Source organism: Melanerpes formicivorus, unplaced genomic scaffold (assembly GCF_026170545.1).
Source record: "Melanerpes formicivorus ecotype bairdi unplaced genomic scaffold, bMelFor1.0.p_v2 SCAF_8, whole genome shotgun sequence".
NCBI lineage: Eukaryota > Metazoa > Chordata > Aves > Piciformes > Picidae > Melanerpes > Melanerpes formicivorus.
The window spans coordinates 10,746,670-10,774,648 of NW_027142360.1; the positions used below are offsets into that span (position 1 = coordinate 10,746,670).

Sequence of the window (27,979 nt, forward strand, 5' to 3'; positions counted from 1 at the left end):
TTTTAAAGGTCATTCCTGCAGGTCTGGGATAAGAAGTGCAGGGATGTCGATACAAAGCTGCCTATGCTCCACCTGAAGGGTCTGGCCCCTTCCCATAGGACCAATCTGGACTGCTTAAGAGCACTGCTGCTTGCCGGGCTAGCTGTAGAATCGACAATGATCTCCAGTTTCAAGTGTGACAGCGCTGACCTGCCAGCTATCCATTCATCTGCAGCTGGGGGGCAGCGGAAGGGAGCGGGAAGGAGGGAGAGGGAGGACACCGCAATCTCCGTGAATAATTGATAGTGCAAGGAAGGGAGAGCAGCTGGGTGCCAGGCTCCATCCGCTCACCAGCTGGGGATGAGAGAGCCTTGCTCAGGTAGGGGATGAACAGCTTAGCTGCTTTTATTCTCATCTTGCCTGCAATGCCAATTAAATGTGTTTTGCATCTAGAAGGAATGGGAGCAAAAATAACTGGAGGAGAGTTGATCCAAATCTTCTCTGCTGCTTGTGTGGTGTCATGCAGTGGCTGGACCTTGGGTCAGTTTCAGCCTCAGCAGGGAAAGTGGCTGTATGATTTTTAAAAGACGTTGTGCTATGCTGCATTGTGTGGAGAAACACTGGAGAGAGGGAGAGTAGAGGGGGGGAGAGTGATGTCTGTGTAAGAAATGAGATGACATGGGGAAATGGAGGGGCATGAGAGAGGGTCTGTCCAGACCCAAAGGAATCGCACTCTGGTTCTGTCAACCTCTGACATGAAATGATGAGTCTGGGTGGGCAGTGGGAGGTGCTGTCTGGGCATACTTGGAACTGTATTTAGAAGCTATGTGCATGGATCTGTGGAGACAGCTCGTGTGCAAACATGCATGTTTCTATCTGTGGGTGCACCTGAGTTTGTGATGACTGAGTGAAATATTGCAGCAAAAGAGAGAAAAACACAGTTTGTCCCCTGAAGACTTTACCATTGGAGGCTATGCCCCTGTGTTTAGGAGGCATTGTGCAGCTTCTGTGGAGCTCCTGGTGTTCTTACGATGACTCAGACGATTAATAAAACTGCAGAGATCAGTTTTGGTGTTACAGCTAATATAGACTTCTCCTATGTAAGCAAGATCAAATGCTAATGCAGTTAACAGGAATTAAAAGATTGCTAGCAAAACCTGGGAGATCACATGGCAAAAGGGATGGGTATCAATTACTGTCATAGAGATATTAGCAGCCTACAAGGATACCTGGGAGAGCAGAAACTTGTGTACCAGTCCTTAAAACACACAAACACTACAAAACACACAGTGACCTATGCAAATATAGACAAATCTGTGGATTACAGTGTGAGACTACAAGGATACAGAGTTAGATCAATGAAGAATGCAACTATGAACAGGAGCTGAATCAACTTAGTAGAACTAAGGGCTTATATTAGGTGATACTGTTACATCAAGTGTGCAAACAGTAATTGTTAGCTTGATTAGAAGCTAAGGAACAGTAAGGGGAAGGGAGCCTGTGATTTCTTACATATGGAAGTGGCTTATTCGTATGATCATTGCTAAATGAGACTAATTAGTTGCCTGTGGGACTTGAGTGCTTTGAATGAAGCTGAAGTTGCACAGGAGGTGAGATAAAGCTGTGAGTTAAATGAAAGCTGAGCAGAACATAGCTTTGTGTGTGAACAAAGTTGGCTCCTGTAGGTAGTGGCAAGCTCCTGAAGAATGGCAGAAAGACCTGGGCCTCCATGTAGACTTTGCTTGCTTGTTATTGCTGTTGATGGGGACCCTGGAATGGAGGGTTGGAGCAGGGGGAGGCAGTAGTTAGTGCTGGCAGTCACAGAATCATAGAATGGTTTGGATTAGAAGGGACCTCCAAAGGCCATCCAGTCCAGCCTGGACTGCTCCACTAGGTCAGGTTGCCCAGAGCCCTTTCAAGCCTGACCTTGAATATCTCCAGGGAAAGAGCCTCAACTCCCTCCCTGGGCAACCTGTTGCAGTATTCCACTACCCTCACGGTGCAGAACTTGTTTCTAACATCCAATCTAAATCTGCTCTTCTCTCATTTCAAACCACTGCCCTTTGTCCTATCACTGCAGGCATTTGCAAACAATTCCTCTGCAGCCTTCCTTCTTGTAGCCCCCTTTAGGAACTGCAAGGCTGCTCTACGGTCTCCCTGGAGCCTTGTCTTCTCCAGGCTGAACAATCCCACCTCCCTCAGTAGCAGAAGTGTTCTCATAGCAGAGGTGCTTCATCCCCCTGAACATCCTTGTGGCCTCCTCTGGACCGACTCCATCAGGTCCATGTCCTTCCTGTGTTGATGGCACCAGGGCTTGACACAGCACTGCAGGTGAGGTCTCACCAGAGCAGAGCAGAAAGGCAGAATCACCTCTTTCCATCTCTGGACATGCTGCTTTTGATGCAGCCCAGGCTGCCATTGGCCTTCTGGGTTGCAAGTGCCCATTGCTGGCTCATGTCAGCTTCTCATCCACCAGAACTCCCAAGTCCTTTTCTGCAGGGCTGTTTTCTAGCACCTCATCCCCCACCTTGTATTAATAACAAGGATTGTTCCTGCCCAGCTGCAGGACCCTACACTTGGTTTTGTTGAACCTCATGAAATTCACTTGGGCCCACCTCTCTAGCTTGTCCAGGTCCCTCTCATATATCAACAGCACCACTCAGCTTGGTGTCATCTGCAAACCTGCTGATGGTGTCCTTGATCCCACTGTCTATATAATTGATAAAAATATTAAACAGCATTCTCTAGCAGCAGAAAATAATATCTTTTCCTCCTTCCTGAATGCAGCAGAAGTGGCAAGCTTGGCTCTTTGCCTTGCCCTAGTCACATCTCTGCTCAGAGATTCAGGTGAATGAATAAGAGCTGCTTGTGCAGAGAGAACTGCTGTATTTAGTGGCCTGGCCCTGCCTGGGAGGACATTTGAGCTCAGGTGAAGAGATGGCTTGAGTTAGCCTATAGTCCGGTATTAGATCTGCTGGGGGAAAAAAAAGGGCTAAACAAGAGGAAATGGCCTCCATGCAAATTCCTAAACTAGCAAGTGGATCCTTTCTCTGTCCGTTCAATGTTGTCACCTACCTTGATGGATCCCATACCCTTTTCATTATCTTTTCCCAGCCACAGACCCTTGAAAACCCTCTAATGGTTTCTACCCAGGTCTTTGATGAGTAAAATTTATAGGAAACACTAGGATGAAATTGCTGCACTGATTTCTAAATTTTTTATATAGCTGCTTTCTTTCTCTACTTTAACTAGTTCACTGGTTCCTCTGTCAAATTCTGTCCCTCATTTTGTCTTCCTACTGTCCTCTACAAGAACTTCCACAAACCCTGCGTGAGGCTGACCCTTGGCAGAAGGCTGTAGCTGCTGCCTTTATAGGTCTTGATGGAGTGAGGAAACATTGAATCATCCTGTGGAATGATTTTGGGAATCACAGGGAGAAAAAATAATGTCAAGAAAAGTTCTGTGTTCTTATTTAAACACAAGCAGATGCATACCCCTGCAATGGGAGATTGTGTTCTCAACTTCAGTTGGGATCAGGAATGATGAGCTATTGATGAATGAATGCTAAGGGTTTTCTAACTCCTCAAAATTTGAGCTCTTCTAGAGAACACCTGACAGGTTAGGTCATTTGATAAGGGCAATATAGAGCCCAGCCTGTGTAGTACTTGATATACATCAGCCTCATGTACCAAAGGATAATGGGTTTGCTATCTTCTTGGTCTTCCCTTGGAGGGAATGGGAAGTTGTGGAAGATAAGTTGTGGAGGATTGCCTTGATGCTCGCTTTTCCCATTGGATATTGAGAGCTCGGGGAGAGATTTTGCACTACAGCAGAGCTGAATAAGGGACCATTCTGCTGTCCTTGTCTTACCATCACTGACAACCCAGAGAACAGCTTCCTCGGCTGAGCTGTCCCAGCAAAGCGTTCCTGCGGGTTGTGCATCATCCATGGATTCCCCGGAAAGGGGGGATCGAAGGGGAACTGTTCTTCCACCGCGGAGGAGGAGCAGAAGTCATCATTCCCTGTTGTCACATCTCCATCTCTCCTCCTCTGCCTCTCCCTGGGCAGCGGCCCGCCCCGGCGTGGCTGGGGTCCGCTCCCAGCTGTGAGGTGCCCTTTGCTGTCTCTGGCTTAGCAGGAAGAGGAGGGGGTGGGGGCGGGAGCCGAGGCTTTGCAGGGGACCGGGAGGGAGCCTGTGTCCTTCTCTATGGCGAGGCAGGGGGAGAGGAGGCTCCCGGGGACTGGCTCGGAGGAGCGGTCCAGCATGTTCTGCCGGCAGCACGGCTGCCCTGCCGGAGCCAGCGGAGGGTACGTACTGGTACCGGTACTTGCACCGGCAGGCCTCAGCTCGCCGTGGGCACCGGCCGCCCTGCCTCTCTCTCGGCAGGGTCGGGGCAGGGGAGCGGTTGCTGGAACGGGCCCTGCAGCCGGCGGCGGCGGCTGTATTGTGGGAGCGGGAGACAGAGCCATCGTGGCTTGTCTGAGAGAGCGGGGAGCTGAGGAGGGGAGAAGGCGATGCGGCTGCCCCAGCCTGGCAAGTTCGGAGCTGGCTGTAGAGCCGGGCGCGCTGCCGGCCGTGCCTCCCTCTCTGCCTGCTTTCCCCATCCCTGCCTGGGCCTGGCTCTGCCGGCAGCAGCCGGGCGAGCGCGGCCGGCGGGCGCGCCGCTTGCCGAGGGGGAGAGAGGGCGCGACTGGGGCTCGTCCGCCGCTCTCCTCGGGAGCCAATGAGCTCTGCAGTTCGCGCTGCACAGGAGGTGAGAGCGCGGATTCGTTTCCCTCGGGAGCTCTCCTTTCTCCTTTTCTGCAGGGTAGTACCTGGTGGGGACTGAGAGTTAGCTGGGTTCTCCGGGCCTTTTCGGTCTCCTGCCTCCTTTTTATGTCGGTGCAAGAAGAGACCTGAGCAGGGATTGCCCACATGGCGGAGAAGTGGCAGGCAGGAGCTCCCCAACAACCAGAAAGTGGAGCACGGCTGGAAATGAGGTTCCCAACTGGAAGTCACAGTCTGTGAGTAGAAAACTCTGTGACCAGCTGAGAGCTTCTTATCTGTGGTAGTTGCTTCCTTTTCCTAGTCTTCTCTTGGTAATTCCTTCTGTTGGAATTTAGGACTCTGTGTATGTGCAGCATTGAAAGCCGTAGCAGAGCTAGACTGTCCAGGTCATGTTTGCAGCTGTCTGCACTGAATACCTAAAGATTGTGTTTGCTGGAGAGAACGTGTTTCTCTAAGGTAGAAACAAGGGAGTGAAGGATCAGAAGCTGTTGCTCCAGGGAAGCAGTTGCCTGGAATTTTCCCTATGAACGTTTCAGGCATGTTTCTGTTTGAAATTACCTTCAGTTCCTCTAGACTGCCTGTCTCTTCTGGTGAGGGGTTTAATTTACCAGTGTCTCATTGCAAGAATCACCCATCAGGTTGGGACACCATTTATTAGACTGGCTGCCGTTCCATAACATGCTGCAAGCTGTCACATAGCTTTTTTGTCCTACTGGAAGGCTGCCAGATGAGCAAAGACTTTTTACATAGGCAATACACCTGTTTCCCTGTGAATTTCCAGGAAAATAGTTACCAGATTATTTGGGACACTTCAGAGTGCAACAAACCCCCTTTACCTATGGAATACTTAGGGAAGATGGGTGAAAGGATGTGTAGAATCTGTCCAGGCCACTTTGTGTTTTTCTCATAACAAATACTTGCATTGACTTGGTTATTGAACTGCCTCAGCTGTAGCAGATGGGAATGGTTTGGAGAGAGCTGTATAGAGAGATCCCAGGATTGAAATGCTACAAACCAGGAATGTGAGTAGAGTTGTGTATGTGGAGACAGGGGCTCAGAGGTCTCCAAAGGTATGTCTCACTTAATTTCAGAAGCACGGAGCTTTTAGCAGTGGATCAGCAGTGCCTGCTTTTAGTTTGGCTACCTGCTTGAAATTAATGTGCAGGTTACTGTCACTAGTAGAATCCTATTTTAGTCTTCAGCATTTTCCAGGCCCTCTGCTTTCCCTTGTTGCCACTTCCTAAAAATAAAGCTTCAGCAAGTACACATTTGTATATATAGATTCCTCTCCAGGCTGCAGAATGGCTCTTCTTTTTCAGAAGGCTAATACTCTGCTTTTTCTATGGTCAAAGCATTTGAAGTTTCAATTTGAAAAGAACTTTGTTCTCTTTCTATAAATAAAGCTTAGTGCTTTCATCCCAGCAGTTTGGAATTCACAAATGGACTTTCAAGGAATGCTTACAATGGCCTCACATTTTTGTGGTATTTTGTAACAGATAACATAAAACCTAAGGCATGGTCCTGGATTCTGGAAGTCCCACATTCCTAATCTGGGGTAATTACAGAACTGAGAACACCTCTAAGTGTATGATAATACTGGTGAGTGAGTTTGGCATCTGTTGAAGTCATATTGACAGTAGAGCTGTACTGGGATTGAATGGCAGGGAGCAGTTGCAGCATGAAGTGCTCCAATCAGTCCAAAGTGTAGAGATGAATTTATGCTGAGGGAGCAGGACAGGACTGGCCACACCAACATCATGCAGGAGCTGCTACATTTCCATGAGGCAAGTGTGTATTTTATTTTCTGCTGAATGATTCAGGATTCAAACCAGTGACAGGCCAAAGAAAACAGAATGCAGCAAGGCCCCAGGACATCCAATTACACAAAAGCTGTACTGTTAATACCTCTCTGAGGATGGCTGGTTTCTGAAATCAAACCAAGTTCTTGCCTTTTCAGGGTGTACAGGACAGAAACTTTGGTTTTCAAAAAGAAACAAGGCAAATCTTTCATTTACTGCCTTGGACATAAACTTTGTTAGTTCCTAACATGCTTCAAGTAAACAAATGAAATTATAAATAGAGGATGTGTTAATCTAATACTAATTTAAAACACATTTACATCTAGCTATTCTGATAGTTATTTGAGGCTGTCAGGATTAACTCCTGTATCTTCCCTGCCATATACATTATGGCTTCAATCTCCAAATTAAAGATCTCATGTGAATGGTAAGAGAAAGTTGTAGGATGGAAGTGTTGTGTTACTTTGTGTGGATCAGCCTATATACAAGTTCCATTGTGCTGGGCTGCTAAAACAAATTGTGAGGACTTGGTGGATGCTCGGTGGAGTCCTGGAAGTATTCAAAGCCAGGTTGGTTGGGGCCTCAAGGAACCTGCTTTAGTAGGAGGTATCCCTGCCCATAACAGGGGTTTGGAACTAGATGATGTCTAAGGTCTTTTCCAAACTAAACCCTTCCAAGAATTGTCAGAAGATTTGTGGTCACAGAAATAGAGTGGCTTCATGTTACTCCTCCATATGACAGGCAATGAAGCCATGGGTTTCAAAGTAATAGTCTTCAAGGCTTGCTAACAGTAGGAGAGCTTCAGCTGGCAGTGAGACTATTTATAGTACAATGGGTAATGCAGTGTGTTTTAAAATCCAGTATATTGTCCACATTACATTTTGATTTCTCTGAGACACAGACAGCAGCAGCACTTTTGTGCACTGCTGCTGCAGCAGGGGCCAACATGCAGATGTATTCAGGAGATGTGCAGACAGAAGCTCATCAAATGTGCATGCTGGGTTTACCAGCAGTGGTAATACAGCCTGCATCTGTCCAGTTCTGTTGTACAGCCATCTCTGTTATGTTCCTGTCTTGGGAATTAACACCCAGGCTGTGGCAACTGAAGCTGTAGTTTAAGTGCTGATTTCAATGACATTTCAGAGCTTCCAGCTCTTTTAATTTGGTTCAGTTTTGAGATCTGATTCCAAAGCTTTCTCTGAGATCTATCTTTATGCTGCTGCAAATCTGTGGTAGCAAAGTGACTTGGTGAAATAGAGCAGTCAGCACTTACAGAACAGTTGTGAGGAAAACAGTGCAAGTGAACAGAGCCAGAAGATACTGGCTGTTACATCCAGGATGTTTGCAGGTGGTAAGTGGTGAGTTAAGGCAGCTCAGGGAATCTCAGAGGGAATGACAATTGTGTGGAGAGAGGAAAAGTAAGCAGAAGGCAGAGGAGGCACTGCAGTAAAGGACTGGCACCTGGGAGTTCTCACAGAGTTAGAAGGTTTTGGTTTTTCTTTTTCCTCATCTGTCTCTTGCAGGAGTTTGGAGGAGGGAGTGTGCCACTTCAGTGATGCTGTAGACACTTTCACCCAAGGCTTTCCATGTGCTCTCACCCCTACTGTTCCCAACAAGGTAAAGACAGCCCACATTTCTCTGGTTCAGGGTTGGGATGTGCTCCTGCACTGAGCAGAAGTGGCTGAAAGCAAGCTTGTGTGCATATATGCATAGCTGTAATTGCCCACTTCTGGGAGAATTCAAAACTGGGTCATGTCATTATTTCTTAGGACTCTAGCAAGTTGGTTCTCTGACCCACTGAAAGAGAGAAATTCCTGACACCTGGCCTATCAGGTTCCAGGTCAAGCTTTTGGAACACAAGCTGAAGAAAATTTGGCCAGTTGTATTGCGCATATTTAGCTAAGGAAGATCAACTCCATCTTGTCTTCAGCAAGCAAGTAGCTCCTGTGCCAAAACATGGAAGGAGCTGTTGTCTCCTTCCAGATCTGAGTGACCACAAAGGATAACATTACCTTCTGTAAATGGTAAATTCTTTTCACTGTTGTCTTTTTCTTTTCACAGACTGTGGACTTGTTTGAGATGATTGAAAAAATGCAGGTAAGGAGAAGTTCTGTCAGACTTTGGAATCTCTGGATTTTTCATAGCCAAACAAGTGCTTGGCTGCTATTTGTCTTGTCACTTCACTCCCAATACCCTTTAATTTGGACTTGCAGAATATCTGGCTTTTCTAGGCCCAAACTCCTGTACCTACTCTTAAAGGGAGTTTCCAAAGTGTTTTCCTACGTCCCTTTCTCCAGCCAGCATGATGGAAGGAATAGCCACAAACAATTAGAATTCTGTGCTTTGCAGGGGTGTCATTCTGAGAGAAAGTCAAAATTGCATTAAGGTACCTCTGCTGTCTTCAAGAAACTGATTCTGCTGGGTAGCAGCTGCTAATGACAGATGATGAATGGGATGTTAAGGTAACTGCATTTAGCAATGTCAGACCTGTCAAATGACTACTGTAGTGCCATCTGTAACTGGCATGAGAGAGGGCTTTGGTGTAATTCTCTTAGGGCAATCTGTGTGTTTAGTTGCATATATTATATCATAAAATTAGAGTAAAAGGGGGAAAAACAGCCCCACCACAGCCCTGCCCTACCAAATAAAGCAACAGTAATGTAATAACATGTTATATGTGTCATATCTAACAGCAGAGTTCTTAGAGTGTCCTTACAGACTATCAGTATTTTCTGAGTGATGCTGTGATTAACTTGGACCTGGCATAACAAGTAACACAGCACAGAACTTCTGCCTCTTACTATCTACAGCAATTAAATTTATAGCAAACAGTTAACTTCTTTTCTGGAATTTGGGTAATTAAATTGTGGATAGGAAGAAAATACAAAACTTTGGTGGGACTATAAAGATGAGGAGGTGGAAGGCAGCAACAAATTGCTGAATATAGAGTGAAGAGGCTGAAATGCTATTGGACAGACTAGAAATGAGAATCTGGGGAATGGGAGGCCTAATTCTATATACTAATGTGTAGAATCATAGATTTGTTGTGGTTGGACAAGACTTTTAAGATCATCAAGTCCAATCATTAAATAACTCTGCCAAGGCTAGGGCTAAGCCATATCCTTCAGCACCACATCCCCAAACATCATCTCTTTACAGCAGCCCATGAAATTTGCCCTCAGGCCTCTGAGATCCTCAGCTCCCAGCAGGACCTCCTTTGAAACTGGAAAGTTTTTGCAGTTGTCAGATCTGCCAGAAATACCAAGGAAGGGGAGAGAGGCCTTGTGAAATAGCAGTTTCCCAGCCTTCATTTTCATGTGTGGAAATTCCCTGGTGTGTGGCAGGTTTGTCCTGGTACTTTTCCACAGTTTGTTCCAGGAGGCTGAGTCTGCTTTGTACCTACATATCCCTCCTGTCCTAAACCTGATTTGATAGAGCATAGGACTTTCATGTCCCAAAGAATGGTTCCTGAGATCCCTGTTTGAGAACCTAGCCTTGCTCAAGAGCCCCAAATGCGAGGTTGACATCCATCAACTCCAGATCACATCAATGAAACATCCATTTGTACTTTATAGTTCACGCACTACCTGTGCTTCTTGTGACTTCTCCAAATACAGAATGATTGCTACCACCTCTGCAGAATGTAAAGATCACCTGCCTGCCTCTGCTTCCTCCTAATTTCACCCCCCTATGTTCTGGTGGCTGGCTGTTTTTTCAGTGCTGTGTACTGACACTGCAACCAAAACAGATCTTTTGCTGTTTCCAATGTTCCAACTAGTGTTTGTACAGGCTCCACTGTGAAAATACAAAGGGAAAAGACTCCCTACTAACCCCTCTCCCTTCCCAGTGGGGAAGAAAAAGTGAATAAGGTGAGAGACTTACGGATTGGGAAAGAAAACTAAAAAGAGCTTTAATGAATATAATAAGAATAAAATGAAATGTATGCAAATATATACAAGACCAAGATCAAACCCAAACCCCTGGTGGCAGTTATGTCACTGTCACTGCTGGTGTTGTGGGCAGGCACTGGGTAAGTCCTGGACTAGACTCAGTTGCAGATGGGAACTGAATCCATACTGAAGGCAACATGGACAGAGTCCAGCTTGGATGTGTGCCAGTCAAGAAGAGGCTTTACCCTCGTGACCTCTCAGCTTTATACTGCATAATGACATCCATGGGATGGAAGTCTTTCTTGGTCAGTTTAGGGCCACCTGTCCTGTCTGCTGCTCCCTGTATGTGTGGTCTTTTACTTTCTGTACCCCCAATATGACACAAAGATAAAGCGGTGACCTTGGTCTGCAGAGGCAAGTATAAGCAAAGCCTTTCTGCACCCCAAGCCTTGACAGTGACTCTAAACATCAGAGTTGTCACAGCCAGAAGCAGCTCCTCTCTGTGCAGACGTGCTGTTAACTGCAGAAGGTGCCAGCACTGAGCAGAGACTGACCTGGGAAGTCAAATCACTGAACAGGATTAGTTCTGGACTAGCTCAAACCAGGAAGAGTAGAACAGAAATGAAGTGTCTGAATGACTGTTCTTTAGCTCTTTCTTAAATTTATTGCTTGGGATAAGAAGTAAAGTGGCTTGAAGAGGCTAGAGCGTTAAATAAGAGAATCAGTTTGGGAGATTTTATTTCTGCCAACTTTCTTCTTTTTTAAAGATGTTAGGTGGGAGGGAGCTTTTCAGTTTTAATACCAAACTAATGGACTGGCCAAGTTCTAGCTTTATTCTTCCTGTTTCTTCTAAACTTCAAAACTTGCATAAACCAGAAAGTTATAGAGAGAGAGAATATATTTATTTGGGATACTGAGAAGGGCACAGTAAGTGAAACAGACATGCTAGACCACAGGATTCACTGTCTGTGCCTTTGTTTCCAGGGGAGTCGTCTGGATGAACAAAGATGTTCCCTTCCAGCTCCTCTCAAGGTCAGGCCACATCATTCCTTTCTCCTAAGTTGCTGAGAATGGCAGATAATTATTGACCAGGCTTGCAGTGCTCATCTTGGAACTAACAGGGAGCAGACCAGGAACTGGTTGCTGCACAAGAGGGTGAAGCTGTGCAGCTGAAATAGAATCAGTTTTTCCTTATTTCTGGTTTCAGTGGTTCCAAGAAATGTTTATCATTATTACTAGTTTTAGTCTTGACTAAGTAATCTCTTAAGTGGCATTCAGTATAAGAGCTGTAGTATTTCTGAAGGCACATTACGTCAATTTCAGTGGTCTGCTTGAGTACTCATACAGATGCTGCTAGAAAGCAGCTGTTTCCCTCAATATGAGACATGTTCCCATCTCTAAATTCTCAGCTCTTCTGATCCATTCCTTCATTCCCGGGCTCTGATACTGCTCCTGCTCTTGCAGGCATGCCTCATCACTGCTCAGTTGTGTACCACACCTCCAGCTATGGAGATGACACAACCTCGACCTCAGCACCGTTTCTGCTGTCAGCTCTGTCTGCAGAGCTGCAGCTGTCTGACACTGGAAAGCAGAGAGATTGTCACTCCTAACCTCATCCAATTTGCTTATAGTGTGACTCCCTCCTCATTTTGCATGCTTGTGAGAGAAAGTTGGGTGAAATCTGACTCCTGCATTTATAGTTCTCAAAGCTTTATACTGTGATGCTGAGGCCTGGGAAATGGAGTCTAACCATAAATCCTAGAGTAAAACTCTAAAGATGGACTAGGGCAGAGTGGAAGCTGAGGGCACAGCTTGCACCATCATGAGAGCATAATGCTTTAGAAGATGTTACTCATTTTTGCTAATGGTCTCTTCTGGTTTCAGACAGAAGAGGAATATATTCCTTACCCCAGCATCCATGAGGTGAGTCAGCACTGCTCTCTGTTTTCCCTTGGACTTTATTGGCCTTTCAGCTTTTGTGTTCCCTGTCCTTCCGAATAGGTATTACAGAAAGGGTGGCCATATCCCCTCATTATCTTACCCCAGTTTGGGGGCTACTGGATTGAAGGGACCAGCCACAACCTCTCCAGCTTGAGTCCAGCATTGTCTGATGTACCCTTTCCCTGGAGTGGTAAAGTGAAACTGGAAAGTGACCCCACAGCCAAGCTGTACCGCAAACATTTCCTGGGCAAGGTAAGGGTGACCTTCAGAGCTTGATCTGAAGGCTGAAATGGATCTCAGATCCTTTCTAATAGACTTAGAAATAGCTGTCTAGTCCCTCCATTTCAGTTCCTCAAGGTGCTGGGAACTAATGTACCCACTGTCCCATAGTGTGTTAAGCTGGCCCTGTGCCCTTGTGATATGTGCACCATCATCTCCCTGTGCATTAACAGAAGAGTCATTATTGCTAACTTATTGCGTCTGGAGCATTCCTTTCATATAACACATTCCAAGTCCTGTGAGTTCTGACTCTACAGCTGGACACTGGTCTTAGTGTCACACACAAGGATGCACTGACACAGTGCTTCCCATGATGCTTCCTCCTTCTGGGCAGAGCACTGGAACAGGCTGCCCAGTGAGGTTGTGGAGTCTCCATCTCTGGAGGTATTTCAAACCCATCTGGACGTGCTCCTGGGTGATTTACTCTTCTGGGTGATCCTGCTTTAGCAGGGGGCTGGACTAGGTGATCTTTAGAGGTCCCTTCCAACCTCTGCCATCCAGTGACTCTGTGAAGTCTTGCAGTCCTGGTTACTGACTTCATGCACTCCGTCTGTCTTCTGAGTTTGCAGGTGACTTTGCCTTTGATGTGAGGTGACTGCTCTTCTGCTGGTGGAACAGCCTAGCTCATTCATTATTGCAGGGGAATGGTGGTTTCTCTCTCTCTTCTGTTGAAGATAACCATGACAAACACATGCATCTTGGCTTCTTTTTTTCAGGAGCACCAGAACTTCTACTCCAGTGACGTGTCCCTGGGCTGCCTGGTGCTTTCTGTGAAGTATGAACAGATCGAGAAGCAGGAGAGTCTGCGTCTTCTGCTGAGGTAACGCTTCCTTATGGGGAAGAAGGACAACAGAGCAGTCATTTCTCCTTTTCAGTTCTCATATTACTTGCAGCACCTTTCTCTCAATAGCTTGTTTGAAGTCCAATGTTTCTTCTCCCTTAGACATCTCTCCTTTAATAAACATATATAGAGGAAAGAAAGCTTTACTCCCTCAGCCTTCTGGAGCAATCCTGCACCAGTTTCTGCCTCCTGTACTTTGCATGGATCTGCTTTCCTAGGCTGTCTCTAACAGACATTTTAACAGTCATAGAAACATAGAATTCTTTAGGTTGGAAAAGGTCTTCAAAATCATCAAGCCAACTGTTAAGCCAGCACTGCCAAGTCCTCCATTGAACTGCTGTAAGGATAACCTGAAGAAATGGCCACTCTGCCTGTAAAGGGACAGTGTTTGTTTCTTGAGTCTTTAGCCTTTAATGTATTTTTGGTTTGTCTCAGGACACGGACTGGCACCAAACATGACCTGATCCCCATTTCCTGCCTAAATGAGTTTCCCAATGCTGTCCAGATGGCAAAGGTGAGATTTGTGCTTGCCTGTTTGCTCTTAACCCCTCCTTCTTCAAGTTGTTTTCACCTCTGTCCTCCCATTTCCCCCTTTGCTACTACTTCCTTTTTATACTTCCATTTAGTTTCTCTTCTTTCTCTTCTCATTTCACCTCAGAATTTTTGCTTGATGGGACTCCTGTCAGGTAATTATAGAGTGTCTGTGCTTTCATGCATTTGGCAAGCTTGGGCACGTGATAATCTCACTGGGTTTGCCTCTCTCTCACTCAACAGCTTCTGTGTGAGGATGTGAATGTGGAACGCTTCTTTCCTGTCCTCTACCCCAAGGTACAAGGTTCTGATGTGTCTATCTGTCCCTTTTCCATCAAGATCTGGCTAATGACAGCCATCTGACAGTTTGTGTTTTGATTACTCTAGGCTTCGCAGCTTATTGTGGCATTTGATGAGCATGTCATAAGCAATAACTTCAAATTTGGGGTCATCTACCAGAAACCTGGGCAGGTAAGCTCCCTCAGATCCCACAGCTCTTGAGGCAAAGCATAAAGAATCAGTTCTCTTAGCTTAAATGTAATACAGGGTCTGCATTACCCTGTGAAAAAAAGGACAGGAGCTTGCCTCATGGTGGTCGATCTGTGGGTGCAGGTCCTCAGAGCTGGTTGAACTGTGTGTAGGAATTGCTGCCTCTTCTTTGTACTGCTTGTGCTCCTTGTGACTTCTCCTTTCCTTTTGAAGACGACCGAAGAAGAAGTCTTCAGTAACACAGAAGAGAGTCTGGGGTTCCTGGAGTTCCTGGATTTCCTTGGTGACAAGGTTCTGCTGCAGGATTTCCATGGGTGTGTACCTAGCACCCTGTGTATTCAGAGGCTGTTACTCTGTTAGGGCCTTGCTTCTGGGAAAGTGCTGTGCCTGCCAAATCCCAGTGCAGATAGAGAAGCCCAGAATGGTTCTGTCAGCCATCCTGGCTGCCAGTAAGTTGCAACTTAGGGCTTTGCTGGTATTTTCATTTAAAGATCTCCTGGTGTCTCAGTCTGACCCACAGCATCAAGAATGATTTTCTTTGTGCAGATGCAAGTTGGTTTTCAGCATCAGGGGTCAGTGTTGTTTTAGTCTCCCTGTGGAGCAGCCTTTCCTTTCTGTAGCTCTAAGTGATGGAAAAATCACAAAGGAAACAGCTCCTTTGAGGGGCCATGCTCAGGAGCAGAAACTTTGTGCAGCTTCAGTTAGTGTGTTTGCTTTGGGAAGATTTGGTGCCTCATTATCACTGATTTCTTTGATGCTGTTGATATACCAAACTACTGTTACTGATCTTGTCTTTCTTCTCTCCACTTTCTCACCTCTGTCCTGCCTGACGTATGCATGGTATGGATTTGCTCAGATTCCGGGGAGGCTTGGATGTTACCAGAGGTCAAACGGGCACTGAGTCAGTCTATACAAATTTCCAGGGCAAGGAGATAATGTTTCATGTGTCTACAAAGCTGCCTTTCACAGAGGGAGATTCCCAGCAGGTATTCTGAGAACTGAGGAATGCAATAGTGTGGCTTAGAGAGGAGGGCTACGTGAGGAGGGACTGCAGAGAGGGGAAAATGCCTAACTGCATAGTGTTGGGAATTGTGGCTGGAGTAATGCTGAAAGTAGTGCTGAGAGGTGTGGTTCAGCAGATGGGTTGGAGGTGATAGGCAGGCTGGTGTTTGGGGCCCCATTGTACAGGTCTGCCTTTTTTTTTCCTTTTATTTTTGATGCTGCCCTCTGACTTCCTTCTTTCCCTTCTCTCCAGCTTCAGCGGAAGCGTCACATCGGGAACGATATTGTGGCCATCATCTTCCAAGATGAAAGCACACCTTTTGTCCCTGATATGATTGCCTCTAATTTCCTGCATGCCTATGTGGTAGTTCAGCTGACTCATGGTGCCACTGGGGACACTTTTTACAAGGTAAAGAGAGGCAATAGATTCCTCTGCCCTGATCCACTAATCTTGATCCTTGAAGTGGAAACCTGTTCATGGGCCTCAGGGAGAGGTAGAGGGTTAGCCAGCTGTCATCCTAACTTGAGTTTCTGAGGCCTAAAGAGTTCAAGCAGGATGAATTTGGATACAACATTTTTGTTTGCATCAAAGAGCACGAGGTACACCTGATCCTGTTTAGAAGATGAAATGCAATTAAGACATGAGTCAGGTAAAGCTACTTTACCTGCTGACAGCCATGTCTGCATTGCTCATGCTGCACAGCACAGTGCTGAGAGCTTGCACAACTTGAGACTGCAGATTAGATACAGATTCTTGGCCTAATCTCTGGAATCATAGAATCATCATAGAATCACAGAATGGCTTAGGTTGGAAGGGACCTCAGAGATCATCTACTGCAACCTCCTGCCATGAGCAGGGATGCCTTTCAGCTGCTCAAGGCCTCATCCAGCCTGGCCTTGAACACCCCCAGGAAGGAGGCATCCACAACTTCCCTGGACAGACTGTTCCAGAGTCTCACCAACCTCTTACTGAAGAACTTCTTCCTAAGATCCAGTCTAACCCTACTCTCCTTCAGCTTCAAGCCATTCACCCTTGTCCTGTCTCTAGACACCCTCATGAAAAGTCCCTCTCCAAAGCAGCTGCATTGGCTTTTGGGAATCCCAGAACTGGTGCCCATCTGGCAAGAAAGAACTGCCTGTTAAGGTGCTGCAGTTGAAAGAGGCCTTGCTAGAATACAAATTCCCCATCTGCAGCCTTTGGATGTAGCTCTTTCTCTGTCACATGACTCTGGAGGGATGTCTCATTTGGTGATGATGAGTCCTTATGCCTTAGGAGGTCTACAAGAACACCAAGAGTATGAAAATTAGGACAGGTTCTCCATCTTGTCTCCCACCAAAGAGAGTGTCTGAGGTGGAACAACTACCTTTGATTGTTTTATGTGCTCTGAGAAGCCATGCTCTTAGTGACAGGATGGCCTCATGTTGAACAGGGACATGGAATTCCAGTTCTCTTGGTCTCTCTTTGGTAGGAAGCGGAGGTTTACTAAGTTTTAATAATGAGAAGAACCTGAGGAAGTTTGCCATTTGTCTTGTCTCTTCCTACTACTGTTTTAATCTTGTCTTGTCTGCAGTACCATTGTTCTTGTCACAGTAATAAGGTTGCTTGTGTCATTTCATGAAAAAGAAATAATCCCAGTCAGGGCTTTTCCAAAGGAGTTCTAAGTCATTCTGCCTTGGGAGCATTCTAGGACCTAAGAGATTGCAGTTTGTGAAGTCCTTTTTCCTTCCATTGTTAAATTGGATGATTAATGGCATTGATTTCTTTGAATCAATTTTTGCAATCAGAACTGAAATGCAAAGTAGGATTTTTAACAGCTTGATGTCTACTGGGAGGGAGAAGGAGGCCTTGTAACTAGAGGAGCTGACCTGCAATGGGAGAAACCTGAATTAAGTAGAGTGCCCCTTCCCCTTTTCCTCTCAGTAAGTTCATGCCTCTCACTGACATTTACATTGCAGTGTTACTTTGAGGCAGTTGCTGTTGTCATGACATTGTTCCCTGTTGTATGAAATGGCAAATAATGATATTGCGCCATCTCAGACATGACCAAAAAATGACTGTGAGATATTCTAAAGTGACAGTAAAAGTGATGGTAAAATAGCTGCATAGAATTATGGGTAAGTGCTGTGAAGAACCAAGTGCCAGCAGGTCAAAACCAGACTGCACTACAGTTGCTTTCTTGGCATTGCTATATCAGGTGGAGCCTGTTAAAAAACCTGGAAACAACCCCCCTGCATTTCTTTATCTCTTAGTGGGAAAGTGCCACATTGGACTGGGAGAGGTGCTGGTACTGAGACATTCCCCTCAGTGTCCCACCCCAGAGGACTCTCTGTCAGGATGGCTAGATTGGCAAAGGTTCATCTAGTTGAGCTAGAAAGATGCAGGCAGACATTGGTTGGTACCAAAAATACTGGGGTTTGGGTTATTTTTTAAATGCAATTTCAGCTATTTTTTGCTTCAGCTCTTTTTGTTCAGTTGTTTTTTTGTTTAAGCTATTTTTGTTCAGCTGGTTTTCCTTTCTCCTACTGTGGGCACATCTGGCTGACTGAAATTCAGGGAGATCAATCAGCAAATCCATTCACTGAGTTCAGAAACAGCTGCACAGGCCGGCGTATTGATGTCTTTTGGTTATGGGTCAGGAGGGATCAGATGTACCATAATAGTTCCAAGGTTTTGCTGATCTCACTTGGCTTGTGATACTTTCTCTTTTTTTGTTGTTTTGTTTTCTTTCCCCTCTTACAGGTTTCAGTCACAGCCCGGGATGATGTCCCCTTCTTTGGACCCCCTTTGCCAAATCCAGCCATATTTAGAAAGGTTTGTTGCTCTGGTCCAGTTTTAGCTGGCAGGGGGATATCACACACACCCTTGTGTGCTGACTCAGTGTTGCCAGTCTGCTTTAGGTGACTCTGGAAGTCTAAAAAGCAGTAAGGCAGAGGTTTCTTCTCCAGTGTAGCCTTCATCTTGCCTTGCAGAGTGCAGAGTTCCGTGAATTCCTCCTGGTCAAGCTCATCAACGCTGAGTACAGCTGCTATCGAGCTGAGAAGTTTGCTAAATTGGAGGTGAGTCTCTTACCTGCTTACCTCCAGTTAGAATTGTAAACCTTTATTATTGCAGACTGAAAAATTCCTCTACCATCTTTGACTTTCTTCTGCTTCTCATTTGCATTGCGTATAAAAGAAAGACAAAATCCTCAGCTGTGAGATGCTTCCTTTGTATTTCACAGCAGGAGGGAGAAAACATGAGCAGGTACCTTCTGAGGTAAAGATCTAGTCCTTGAGTAAGAATGGGGATGGTGTGCATAGGTTTTGCTGGAGGAAATTCTGTATTAGCTAAAACTTAGTATTGTGGACATGCTGGAGTGGGTCCAGAGGAAGCCACCAAGACAATCAGAGGGCTGGAGAACCTCCCCTATGAAGACAGGCTGGAAGAGCTCCAGCTGCTCAGCCTCGAGAGGAGAAGGCTCTGAAGAGACCTTAGAGCTACATTTCAGTATCTGAAGGGGACCTACAAGAAGGCTGGGGAGGGACTGTTTAGTAGGGCTTGTGGTGATAGGATGAGGGGCAATGGTTTGAAACTGGAGCAGGGGAGATTTAGGTTGGACATGAGGAGGAAGTTCTTTATTATGAGGGTGATGAAATACTAGAACAGGTTGCCCAGGGATGTGGTTGAGGCCCCATTGCTGGAGACATTCGAGATCAGACTGCATGTGTGGCTGGGCAGCCTGCTGTAGTTGGAGGTGTCCCTGTTGAGTGCAGGGGGGCTGGACAAGATGGCCTTTGAGGATCCCTCCCAACATGATGCAGTCTTGGAATCACTGATATTTTCACTTCAGGGTACCAAAATTCTGTTCTAGCCTCTGTTTCATCACCTGTAGAAAAAATAATGATGTGTTTATGATTTGCTTTAGAAAGAGTTTAACAGGGCTGTGAAATGTTCCAGAACTCTGCAGCTGAAACCACTTTGTAATGTTTTTGTTTTGGGTTTGTTTGATTTTTGGTGTGTCCTTTCTTTAAGGAGGATGTGGGACACTACCAAAGCAGGGTGGGTGAAGGTCATCCCTCCACTCCCAGGGACAGCTGTGTTTTCATTCCCAATCTTGGTGCAGGAAAGAACCCGAAGTGCCCTTCTGGAGAGCCTGTTTGAAGAGCTGCAGCTTCGCAGCCGCAGGATGATGGGGTTACCCACGGGAGAGGATGACAAGATAGAGAACGGCAGCGGGGGCTTCCTTGAGAATTTCAAGGTGAGCAGGAGTGGATTGTCCTCTTACCTACCTGCTCACACTTTTTTCAAGCTCATTGTTTGTCCCTCTAAAGAATATTTGCCCTGCTGATTGGCTGTGCTTAGAGTCAGACAGAAAACAGGTCTCTCCATCCAGCATCCATCCTCATCTTTGGCTGTGCTTTGCCATATCTCTCACAAAACATTCTTCCCTTTTCTGTGCTCCTTCCTACACAGCTGCAGCCTGACCCAGGTTGGAATTCCATACTGTCTCTGTGAAACCAAACTCTTTATGCTTCAGGCTAGTGTCTAGTGTCAGGTGGAGTTTCTCTCCAGAATTTGCAGGAAAAGTAGTGAGTGTACACTTGAGGAAGGGTTTGTCTCTGGCAGTCAGTTCCATGAATTGTCTAAGACCAAAAATGGGTAATGTCCAAGATGCTGCCTGTTAGGATTTCTGTGGATCTGGTGTTGGTCTGTCACAGTTTTCCACCTGCTCAGTGGTGCTTTCCATACTCTCCTGCCATGTGCGTGCCTACAGGTGTATCTGTGTTTGTCTGTTCCCCTGCCTGCCCCTGTTCAGCGGGTGATCAGAGGTCGCAGCCAGAGCCTGGATGCCATGGGGATATCCCTGAGGAAGCAGCAGCCAGCCACACTGCCCGGCCGCCCAGCTCCAGCTGGCCTTGCCCTCAGCCAGAGCGTCGCCGAGGGCCCTAAGGCCGTTGCTGCGGTAAGGCACTGGGGTGGGCTGGAGGAGACCTGGCAGCCCTTTGTGACCCACTCATAGCCTTTACTACTCTTTCCCTAGTGGTTAATCCTCTTGTCCTTCTGTCAGTCTCTTTCTGTTGCATTATCCTGTTTCACAAACTGTGACAGTGCATGTTGTAGTCCTGTGTTGTCGGTGCCTGTCTCTGTCCCCAGTGCTTCTGTAAAAGAGAGCTGAGATTGGTGCAGACTGGGAGAAGGAAGCCAAACATGACTGTCCAGCAGACATCTGTCTCTGCTGTCCTGGGTTAGAGCCTGTATATTGTCATACCTTCAGAAATGCATGCACTGTGGTTTGGCCACAGTGGTGCTGTGCTGTCACGTGGCAGGAGCTGAAAACACAAGGACAGCAGATCTCTTAATTTCTTCAGCTTCACCAATCAGACTATTTTCTGTAATATAAACAGGTGCCTGATGTTTATTCAAGGTCCTGTTTTCCTGTACATAGAATTTGCATTTTGGAAACAACATAATGAAGTTTGGGGTGAGAAAATGGGTGACTATTTCTGCTCACTTTCAAAGCCTTTCTTGATAGTGATACTAAACATGTGATCAGTGGAAGCATTCATGGCAGATATGGCCAGAAGAGGATCCATGTTTCTGTTACCTTGGCTGAAGTGCATCCAGCTGATTGTGGTTTCTGCAGTTGTGGTGTCAGGCAAACTACAAAAACCCATCTGAGCAAACCAGGAAGGTGTCTTTCAGTGTGGAAGTTTCTTAGTGGCAGTTTGCTCAGCTGTGGGCATTCTTTATGTCAGCACAGCAAAGTCACAGGGTGATTATGACTTGGGTTTGCTGCCTCCTTTAACTCTCTGCCTTTCTGATTCTGCCTCTCCTTCTCTCCTCATGTGAAGATACTTCCCTTCCTGAGCCTCTTTGGCTGTACACTAGCTATGTTGTATCTTGTTCTGCCTTGGTTTCTATCTCTATCTCTCTCCTAACACCTTTGTAAGCCCTTCTCTTTTTCACTGACAGAAAGTGCTCCTTGCACTGCTGGAGCTGGGCCATGCTGTAGCATTACAGAGTAAATCAGAAGATCCTGATTCACCTCACAGGCTCCTTCTCCCATGCTTCCATTTCTCCAGTTTTTCCTGCCTTATTCTCTTCCCTTCCTTCTGTCATTCTTTCCTTTTTTCTAGTCTTTTGCCTTGCCTGGTAGGAGCCCATCACGATCTCGAGCCAGCCACTTCCATGGGCGACGGAGCAGTGCCATTGGCATTGAGAACATACAGGAGGAAAAGAGGTATGAGCCATGGGAAGGTGAGAGAAGGGAGCTGGCAGGAATGAGACCTGGAATGGGAATGGTTTGAATGGGAAGAAAAGCCTGATTATTAGCTCATGGAGAAATGGACAAATGGCAGAAAAAAAAAAATAATAAAAAAGGCTGTTTGAAAGCAAGTCAACCTTTGAGGAGGAAGGCAGGAGGTGGAGAGAGGAACACAGGGAGGTGCCTGTGACCTCAGCTGAATAAAAATAGCTCAGAACTTCCTTTGAGGAAAGAACCAATCTTCTGAGACCACTTCCCTGTGACACTGTGAGCCAACACAGTAGCCACTCACTGCTTTAAACAGTCTTGTACCCTCTGCAGCCTTGCTCCTCAATCTGTTCATTGAGGTACAACATCCTTCACTATCCCCTTGAAAGATCTCTAAGTTTTCTACAAGGAAAAACATGATTTGTTTGGAGGGGGGTTCATATGGTTGGTTTGGGGGATTTTTTACATGGTTTGTTTGGGTTTTTTACTGCTCTTTGTTGGGAGGAACTTGGGAAGCTATTTGGTTTATTTCGCTCCTCCTTTGCTTGTTTGTGATCTTAGTTATGAGGAGCAGTGGATGATTCTTGAAGTTGCAGTTTCACTAGCAACTGATCTGTCCTAAAAGTCCATTGCTACTGAAAAGCAGGCACCATACTGTCCCAGTTGGTGAGGGGCTTGGAACACAAGCCCTATGAGGAGAGACTGAGGGAGCTGGGATTGCTTAGCGTGGAGAGGAGGAGACTCAGGGGTGACCTTATTGCTCTCTACAACTACCTGAAGGGAGGTTGTAGACAGGTGGATGTTGGTCTCTTCTCCCAGGCAGCCAGCACCAGAACAAGAGGACTCAGTCTCAGGCTGCACCGGGGAGGTTCAGGCTGGAGGTCAGAAGGAAGTTTTACACAGAGAGAGTGATTGCCCATTGGAATGGGCTGCCCAGGGAGGTGGTGGAGTCGCCATCACTGGAGGTGTTCAGGAGGAGACTTGACAGGGTGCTTGGTTGCATGGTTTAGTTGATTAGGTGGTGTTGGATAATAGGTTGGACACGATGATCTTGAAGGTCTCTTCCAACCTGGTTTATTCTATTATTAACTACCCAATCCTGTCCCATGCCTTCTGACCACTCAGATGCTTAGTGGAGCGTTCATGGGAGTGATTCAGCACATTTCCCAGGAAAAGTATCAACTTCCTTTCATTGTATCAGTTTGCCACATTCTGCCATGAACTGGCTCATAAAGAAGGCTGATGGGCACAAAGACTGATGGAAACTATACTCATCAGGAGTGAAGGCTGGAAAAGGCTGTCCCTCTGGCAGCAGTGAGCACAGCATGTCATGCATAGCTTTCCCCTGAAGCTTCCTTTTCATGTGCAGAGGGGTTCAACTTTGGATTGTGGCTTGTGTGGAAGTGTTCCTCAGCATGTCCTCTGTCCTCAGCACTGGTGAGGCCACACCTCAAGTGCTGTTTTCAGTTCTGGGCCTCTCACTACAGGAAGGACATTGAGGGGCTGGAGTGTGTCCAGAGAAGGGCAACAAGGCTAGTGAAAGGCCTGGAGCACATGGCCTATGATAAGGGGCTGAGGGAGCTGGGGGTGTTCAGTCTGCAGAAGAGGATGTTGAGGGGAGACCTCATTGTTCTCTACAACTACTGAAGGGAGGTTGGAGTGAGGAGAGACCCAGCCTCTTCTCCTTGGTGGTATGTGACAGGACCAGAGGAAATGGTTTCAAGCTACACCAAGGGAGGTTCAGGAAACATTTCTTCATTAGAAGGGTTCTCAAGCATTGGAATGGTCTGCCCAGGGCAGTGGGGGAGTCATCATCTGTAGGGGTGTTTGAGTACCGTGCAGACCTGGCACTTAGGGACAAGGTTTAGTGTTGGCCCTTCAGCACTGACTCAAAGGTTGGACTATGTGATCTTGGAGGTTTCTTCTATTCTGTGATTCTGTTAGCATAGATAGAGGTTAACTCTGACCCTGTAATCCAGCTGGTTTTTCTTTTCTCCCAGCAGAAACACTTCAGAGAGAATACAGAAGATGCTGGACACTCCAGGAACTTTATCTGACCTGAAGTCTGATGGATCATCAAGTCCCAGCTCCCCAGAGTTCCCCATCAGGAAGAACAAGTGAGTGGAAAATAATGACTGTTTCAAAGATGCTCACTGTGTCTGGTGTTGGATTGTGTGGTGCATGTCTTGCTCTTTTGGAGGCTTTACTGAGGTTGTCCACATCAGGCATTGCATCATCTTAAATGATAGATGTGTGACCATGGCTCAGTAATTCAGAGCATGTAAGGAACTCAGCTTTCTTAAACTGAAGCTTTCTTAAAGTGAAGACTGAAAGGCAATGTTGGCTGTATCTTTAATGTTAGCCTGTATCCAACAGGATACACAAAGCCCTAGCAGTCCACTTATCCATGCTTACTGATGTGTATGTTTTCTCTATAGCTTGCTCTGGCATGATTTTGGAGCTTTACAGAGAGCTTGGGCAAGAGTATGTTGGGTTATACTCAAATTCTGCCCCTTTAAGCAGGATTCATCCTGCTGCTCCCAACCAGGGAGAGCTCAGCCTGCTTTCAGTCTTCCCCAGGAGTTACATCAGGTGTTAGAGCAGGATCTGATTTGTTGCACCTCTGTCTCATTGTTGCAAGGATACCATAACACACCCAGTGCTCTCCTGCCAAACACTTCCCCTAGTAGGCTGCAGAAGAGTTCCCCAGTTTCTGGTGAGCAAAGGTTGGAGAAATGCATTTTCCTGGTAGTTCAGCTTTGGTCTTGCTGAGCTGTGGTATGCTGGGATATGATCCTGTCTAGGTGGCCTTCCAGCTATCTGAAGGGGGCCTACAGGAAGGCTGGGGAGGGACTTCTCAGGATCTCAGGTAGTGATAGGACTAAGGGGAATGGAATGAAGCTGAAGGTGGGGAGATTCAGGCTGGATGTGAGGAAGAAGTTCTTCACCATGAGAGTGGTGAAGCCCTGGAATGGGTTGTTCAGGGAGGTGGTTGAGGCCCCATCCCTGGAGGTGTTTAAGACCAGGCTGGATTGAGGCTCTGGGCAGCCTGATCTAGTGTGGGGTGTCCCTGACCATGGCAAGGGGGTTGGAACTAGATGATCCTTGTGGTCCCTTCCAACCCTGACTGATACTATGATACTATCATACTTCAGGGAAGCCACATATTCAGATTTCCAAGGCTCCAGAGCAGCCTGTCTCTCACTGCCAGGCTGCAGCTGACTTTCAGGAACAGCTTGTCATCCTTATTTGGGATTTTGCTTGGTGGGGTTTTTTTTTGTGTGTTTTTTTTTCATGAGGACTCTGGATGAGGCCTGTGGTCAAAAGGGCACCAAGTGCTGTGGAGCTGGGCATGTGTCTTGCACAAGGCTGGGGCTGCTTTAAGGAAAATCAGGCCTCTATGGCTTAGTTGCTGCAGGTCCAAGTCTGACAAGAAGGGACCTTCTTTCCAACCAGACTCAGTGCTCCTTATGAACTATATGCTGTGACTACCTGCAGTAGTTCAGCTGTCCCGTTGTATTCTTTAGAACTGCCCACAATTTGTGACAGCCAAGGGGCAGAGTTCAATTATTTGTCTGTTGTATGAATATCCAGAATGTTGGCAGGGAGGAGGATGGTAGCAGAGCTGGAGATGTGGATCATTTAAGATGCTAGCTCTGGCAACCAAGGACAAGAGAGAATGCAGGACATGGAACTGCCAATTGGTCAGCAACCCCCTTCTTCCAGCATTCCTGTTTGATCCCACCTCCTTCCTCATCCTGTCTGGGACCTTCTTAGTGAACTAGAATCTCCTGGCTAGGCATGTGTGAGGGACATGTGGTCTGATGGGGTGGCTGAAGTAGCCTTGCAGATTCAGCAAGAACTTTGCCTAGTAATAAAACCTCTCCTAGCTTGGCCAGTCTTGGTTCCACCTTGCTTATGAACGTGGACATGTCCTGGACAAAAAGGATGAAGCTTTCTTGACATATGCTCCTGCTGTCTGCATTTGATTGTGGGTTTCCTCCACTTTCTAAGCCTCATTCTCCATTCACCAGCTGAGGAGGTGAGACAGCTGTGATGTCTGTTTCAGACTGGTGTTACTTGAATTCAGAGAGCAAAAATAGCATGGGATTGCACTAAAAATGTTTGCATGGATATTGCTTATGCACATGAAGCATGGCCTGTATGACTTGGCAGTCTGTTTGCTTCTGTTCCCAGGGTTCTCTATCTTTTCCCAGTCATGCACTCAAAACCCCTTACATGATCACCAGGAAAAGGCTTTTCACATTGGTGGTGGTTTAGCCTTTTCCTGGACAGTTTGTTTGGAGATGGGCTATAGCATGGAGTTTTGCATTAGCTAGAGTTGTGGTTTCAGAATTACAGACCAACTCAGGTGCAATCACACATTTTGAGTCCTATCTTGGGCAGGGATTCAGGGACGCAGCATTCCACCGTGTAAAGCACACCACTTTCACCCCAACAGTGTTAGCACAGTACTGCAGGAATAGGCCAGGAGTCTAATAGAAGTACTTCAGTTTTGCTGAAGTCTGTTTAATGCTCATTAATTGTGGAACTACAAGTCAGGGTCATGATACAGGCATATTTCTAGTGCAAAAAGAGTTCCAGCTGGTCCTAGAGTAATTTATGCAGTTGATACTAAAACAGCAGGTCGTCAGCCCCCTCTTTGTTCTCTTCAGGGAGCACTGTCACAGGAAATTGATCACAAAAATATCCAGCATGTTGCTTCTGGTCTGAAACAATGAGTTCACATTCCAGACTTGAATGATCAAACTCTTGTTCTGCTAAAACCAACCTGGAAATAAATGCAAAGGGAAGACACAAATGATATGTTAATTCTTTAGAGCAGAGATGAGCCAGCACTTGCTGTCCTCACTTGCTGATTTCCAGCACATCTTTAGGCAGAGATCAGCCTTTGATCCATGAAGCCACATAGTTTACTTGTACTAACTGCCTTCTCTTCCACATGCAGGGACAATTGTCCTTAGTTTTCTGCTCTGCTGACCATGTAGCCTTCCAAGTAATCCTTCTTCCCAAGGGACAGACTCAAAGGGAGTGGGCCCAGCCCAGGTAGCAAAATTCATTAGGATCAGAGCCAGATGGCTTTCTGGGTTGCATTTAAAAATCACTGTGCTGTGTATGTTTAAGCCCTAAGAAGAATACATGGCTGTTTTGTGTGTTTTCCTTCCTCAGACACATCTGAGTGGGGTCATCAACCCAATCAGGAGTGGATCAGATGCTGCTCAGTCATTGGTTACCTCCCTGAAGATACTGGCAAGACTTTTGGGGTGAAATGAGTCCTGGCCAAGACGAACATGAACTTACTTAGAGGACCTCAAGGACTGTTGTAAGACTAAGTGGCACCCAGCTAACACTCCACTGGCAGTTCCTGGAACAGGGACCCTTAGAAAGGGTGATGGACAGATAGCTCCTATTGGAACATTTCGGCTCTATGCCCTTCCCATTGCCCAACTGGCAGCCACTGAACCAGCCTCTACCTCCCTTTCTCTTCTCCCATCATCTGAAGAAGAAAACAGGTTGGCCTGCAGAAGGCAGGAACAGAACACCACATCTCCACCTCTTTCTCTATTACCTTTGGATGACACAGGTCAGGCAGCACAGTGCAGAGGGCAGAGAACCTCGTTGAGGAGATACTTTGTGGAAATCTATGTCCCGGCTTACTTACATTAGTTTTTTATTTGCTGTGCCAAGGGAGAAGCATGTTGGCCTTAATGTCCTCCAAAATGTATTTCCTAGACTCCTGAGGAATTATTTTTAGCCTGTATTGGCTCATTCTTTACTGTTCTCCCTGCTGCATGCTGGCATGTAATATGCCTGGGATTTCAGGTTACATTACTGCTTGTAGATCAAGACTGGCCACATTTTGCAGCTTTTCTGAAGGAATAAATATATTTAGTATGTTAAAGGTATCTTTCCTGCCTGTTGCCTTTTATGAGTTTCTTAATGTTTTCAAGCACTTCATCTCTCTCTTTCTGGCTGCTTTCTCTCGTCCCTTCCCACTCACCTTGCTGCAGAGTAAAAGGAAATGTCTTGTGTTTGCAGTGTCTATGCTGTACCTCGGACTTCAAAGGAGAAAGTGGCCAGCACACCTTGGGCTGTGTGTGTCTGTTTCTAGGGGACATGCAGGAAGACAGAAATCCAGATAGTGCAGCCCTGTAACAATTTAATCCTCATGCTTTTAGGGTAAGAGAAAAAAGAACAAATTGCAA

General features: G+C 46.3%; 1 protein-coding gene across 12 annotated transcripts; it reads left to right on the forward strand.

The window, feature by feature from the left end:
• The first annotated feature begins 301 nt into the window (after window positions 1-301).
• LOC137442926 (rap1 GTPase-activating protein 1-like) lies at window positions 302-27,747 on the forward strand. 12 transcript variants are annotated; one of them, XM_068142097.1, is made up of 21 exons: window positions 4,205-4,287; window positions 4,787-4,983; window positions 8,070-8,163; window positions 8,608-8,643; window positions 11,421-11,468; window positions 12,321-12,359; window positions 12,438-12,629; window positions 13,373-13,476; window positions 13,933-14,011; window positions 14,272-14,325; window positions 14,416-14,499; window positions 14,731-14,831; window positions 15,374-15,503; window positions 15,773-15,928; window positions 18,260-18,331; window positions 18,490-18,576; window positions 19,623-19,757; window positions 20,274-20,462; window positions 21,637-21,740; window positions 23,753-23,869; window positions 26,943-27,746. In XM_068142097.1, the coding sequence occupies exons 2-21, from the start codon at window positions 4,895-4,897 to the stop codon at window positions 26,950-26,952; spliced, it is 1,920 nt and encodes a 639-aa protein (XP_067998198.1). In that variant the 5' UTR covers window positions 4,205-4,287; window positions 4,787-4,894; the 3' UTR covers window positions 26,953-27,746. The 12 variants fall into 12 exon arrangements, 9 of the variants coding, with proteins under 9 accessions (XP_067998207.1, XP_067998198.1, XP_067998199.1 ...); XM_068142098.1 differs by having other exon boundaries at window positions 23,756-23,869; XM_068142099.1 differs by having other exon boundaries at window positions 20,316-20,462; window positions 26,943-27,745.
• Window positions 27,748-27,979: the final 232 nt, after the last annotated feature.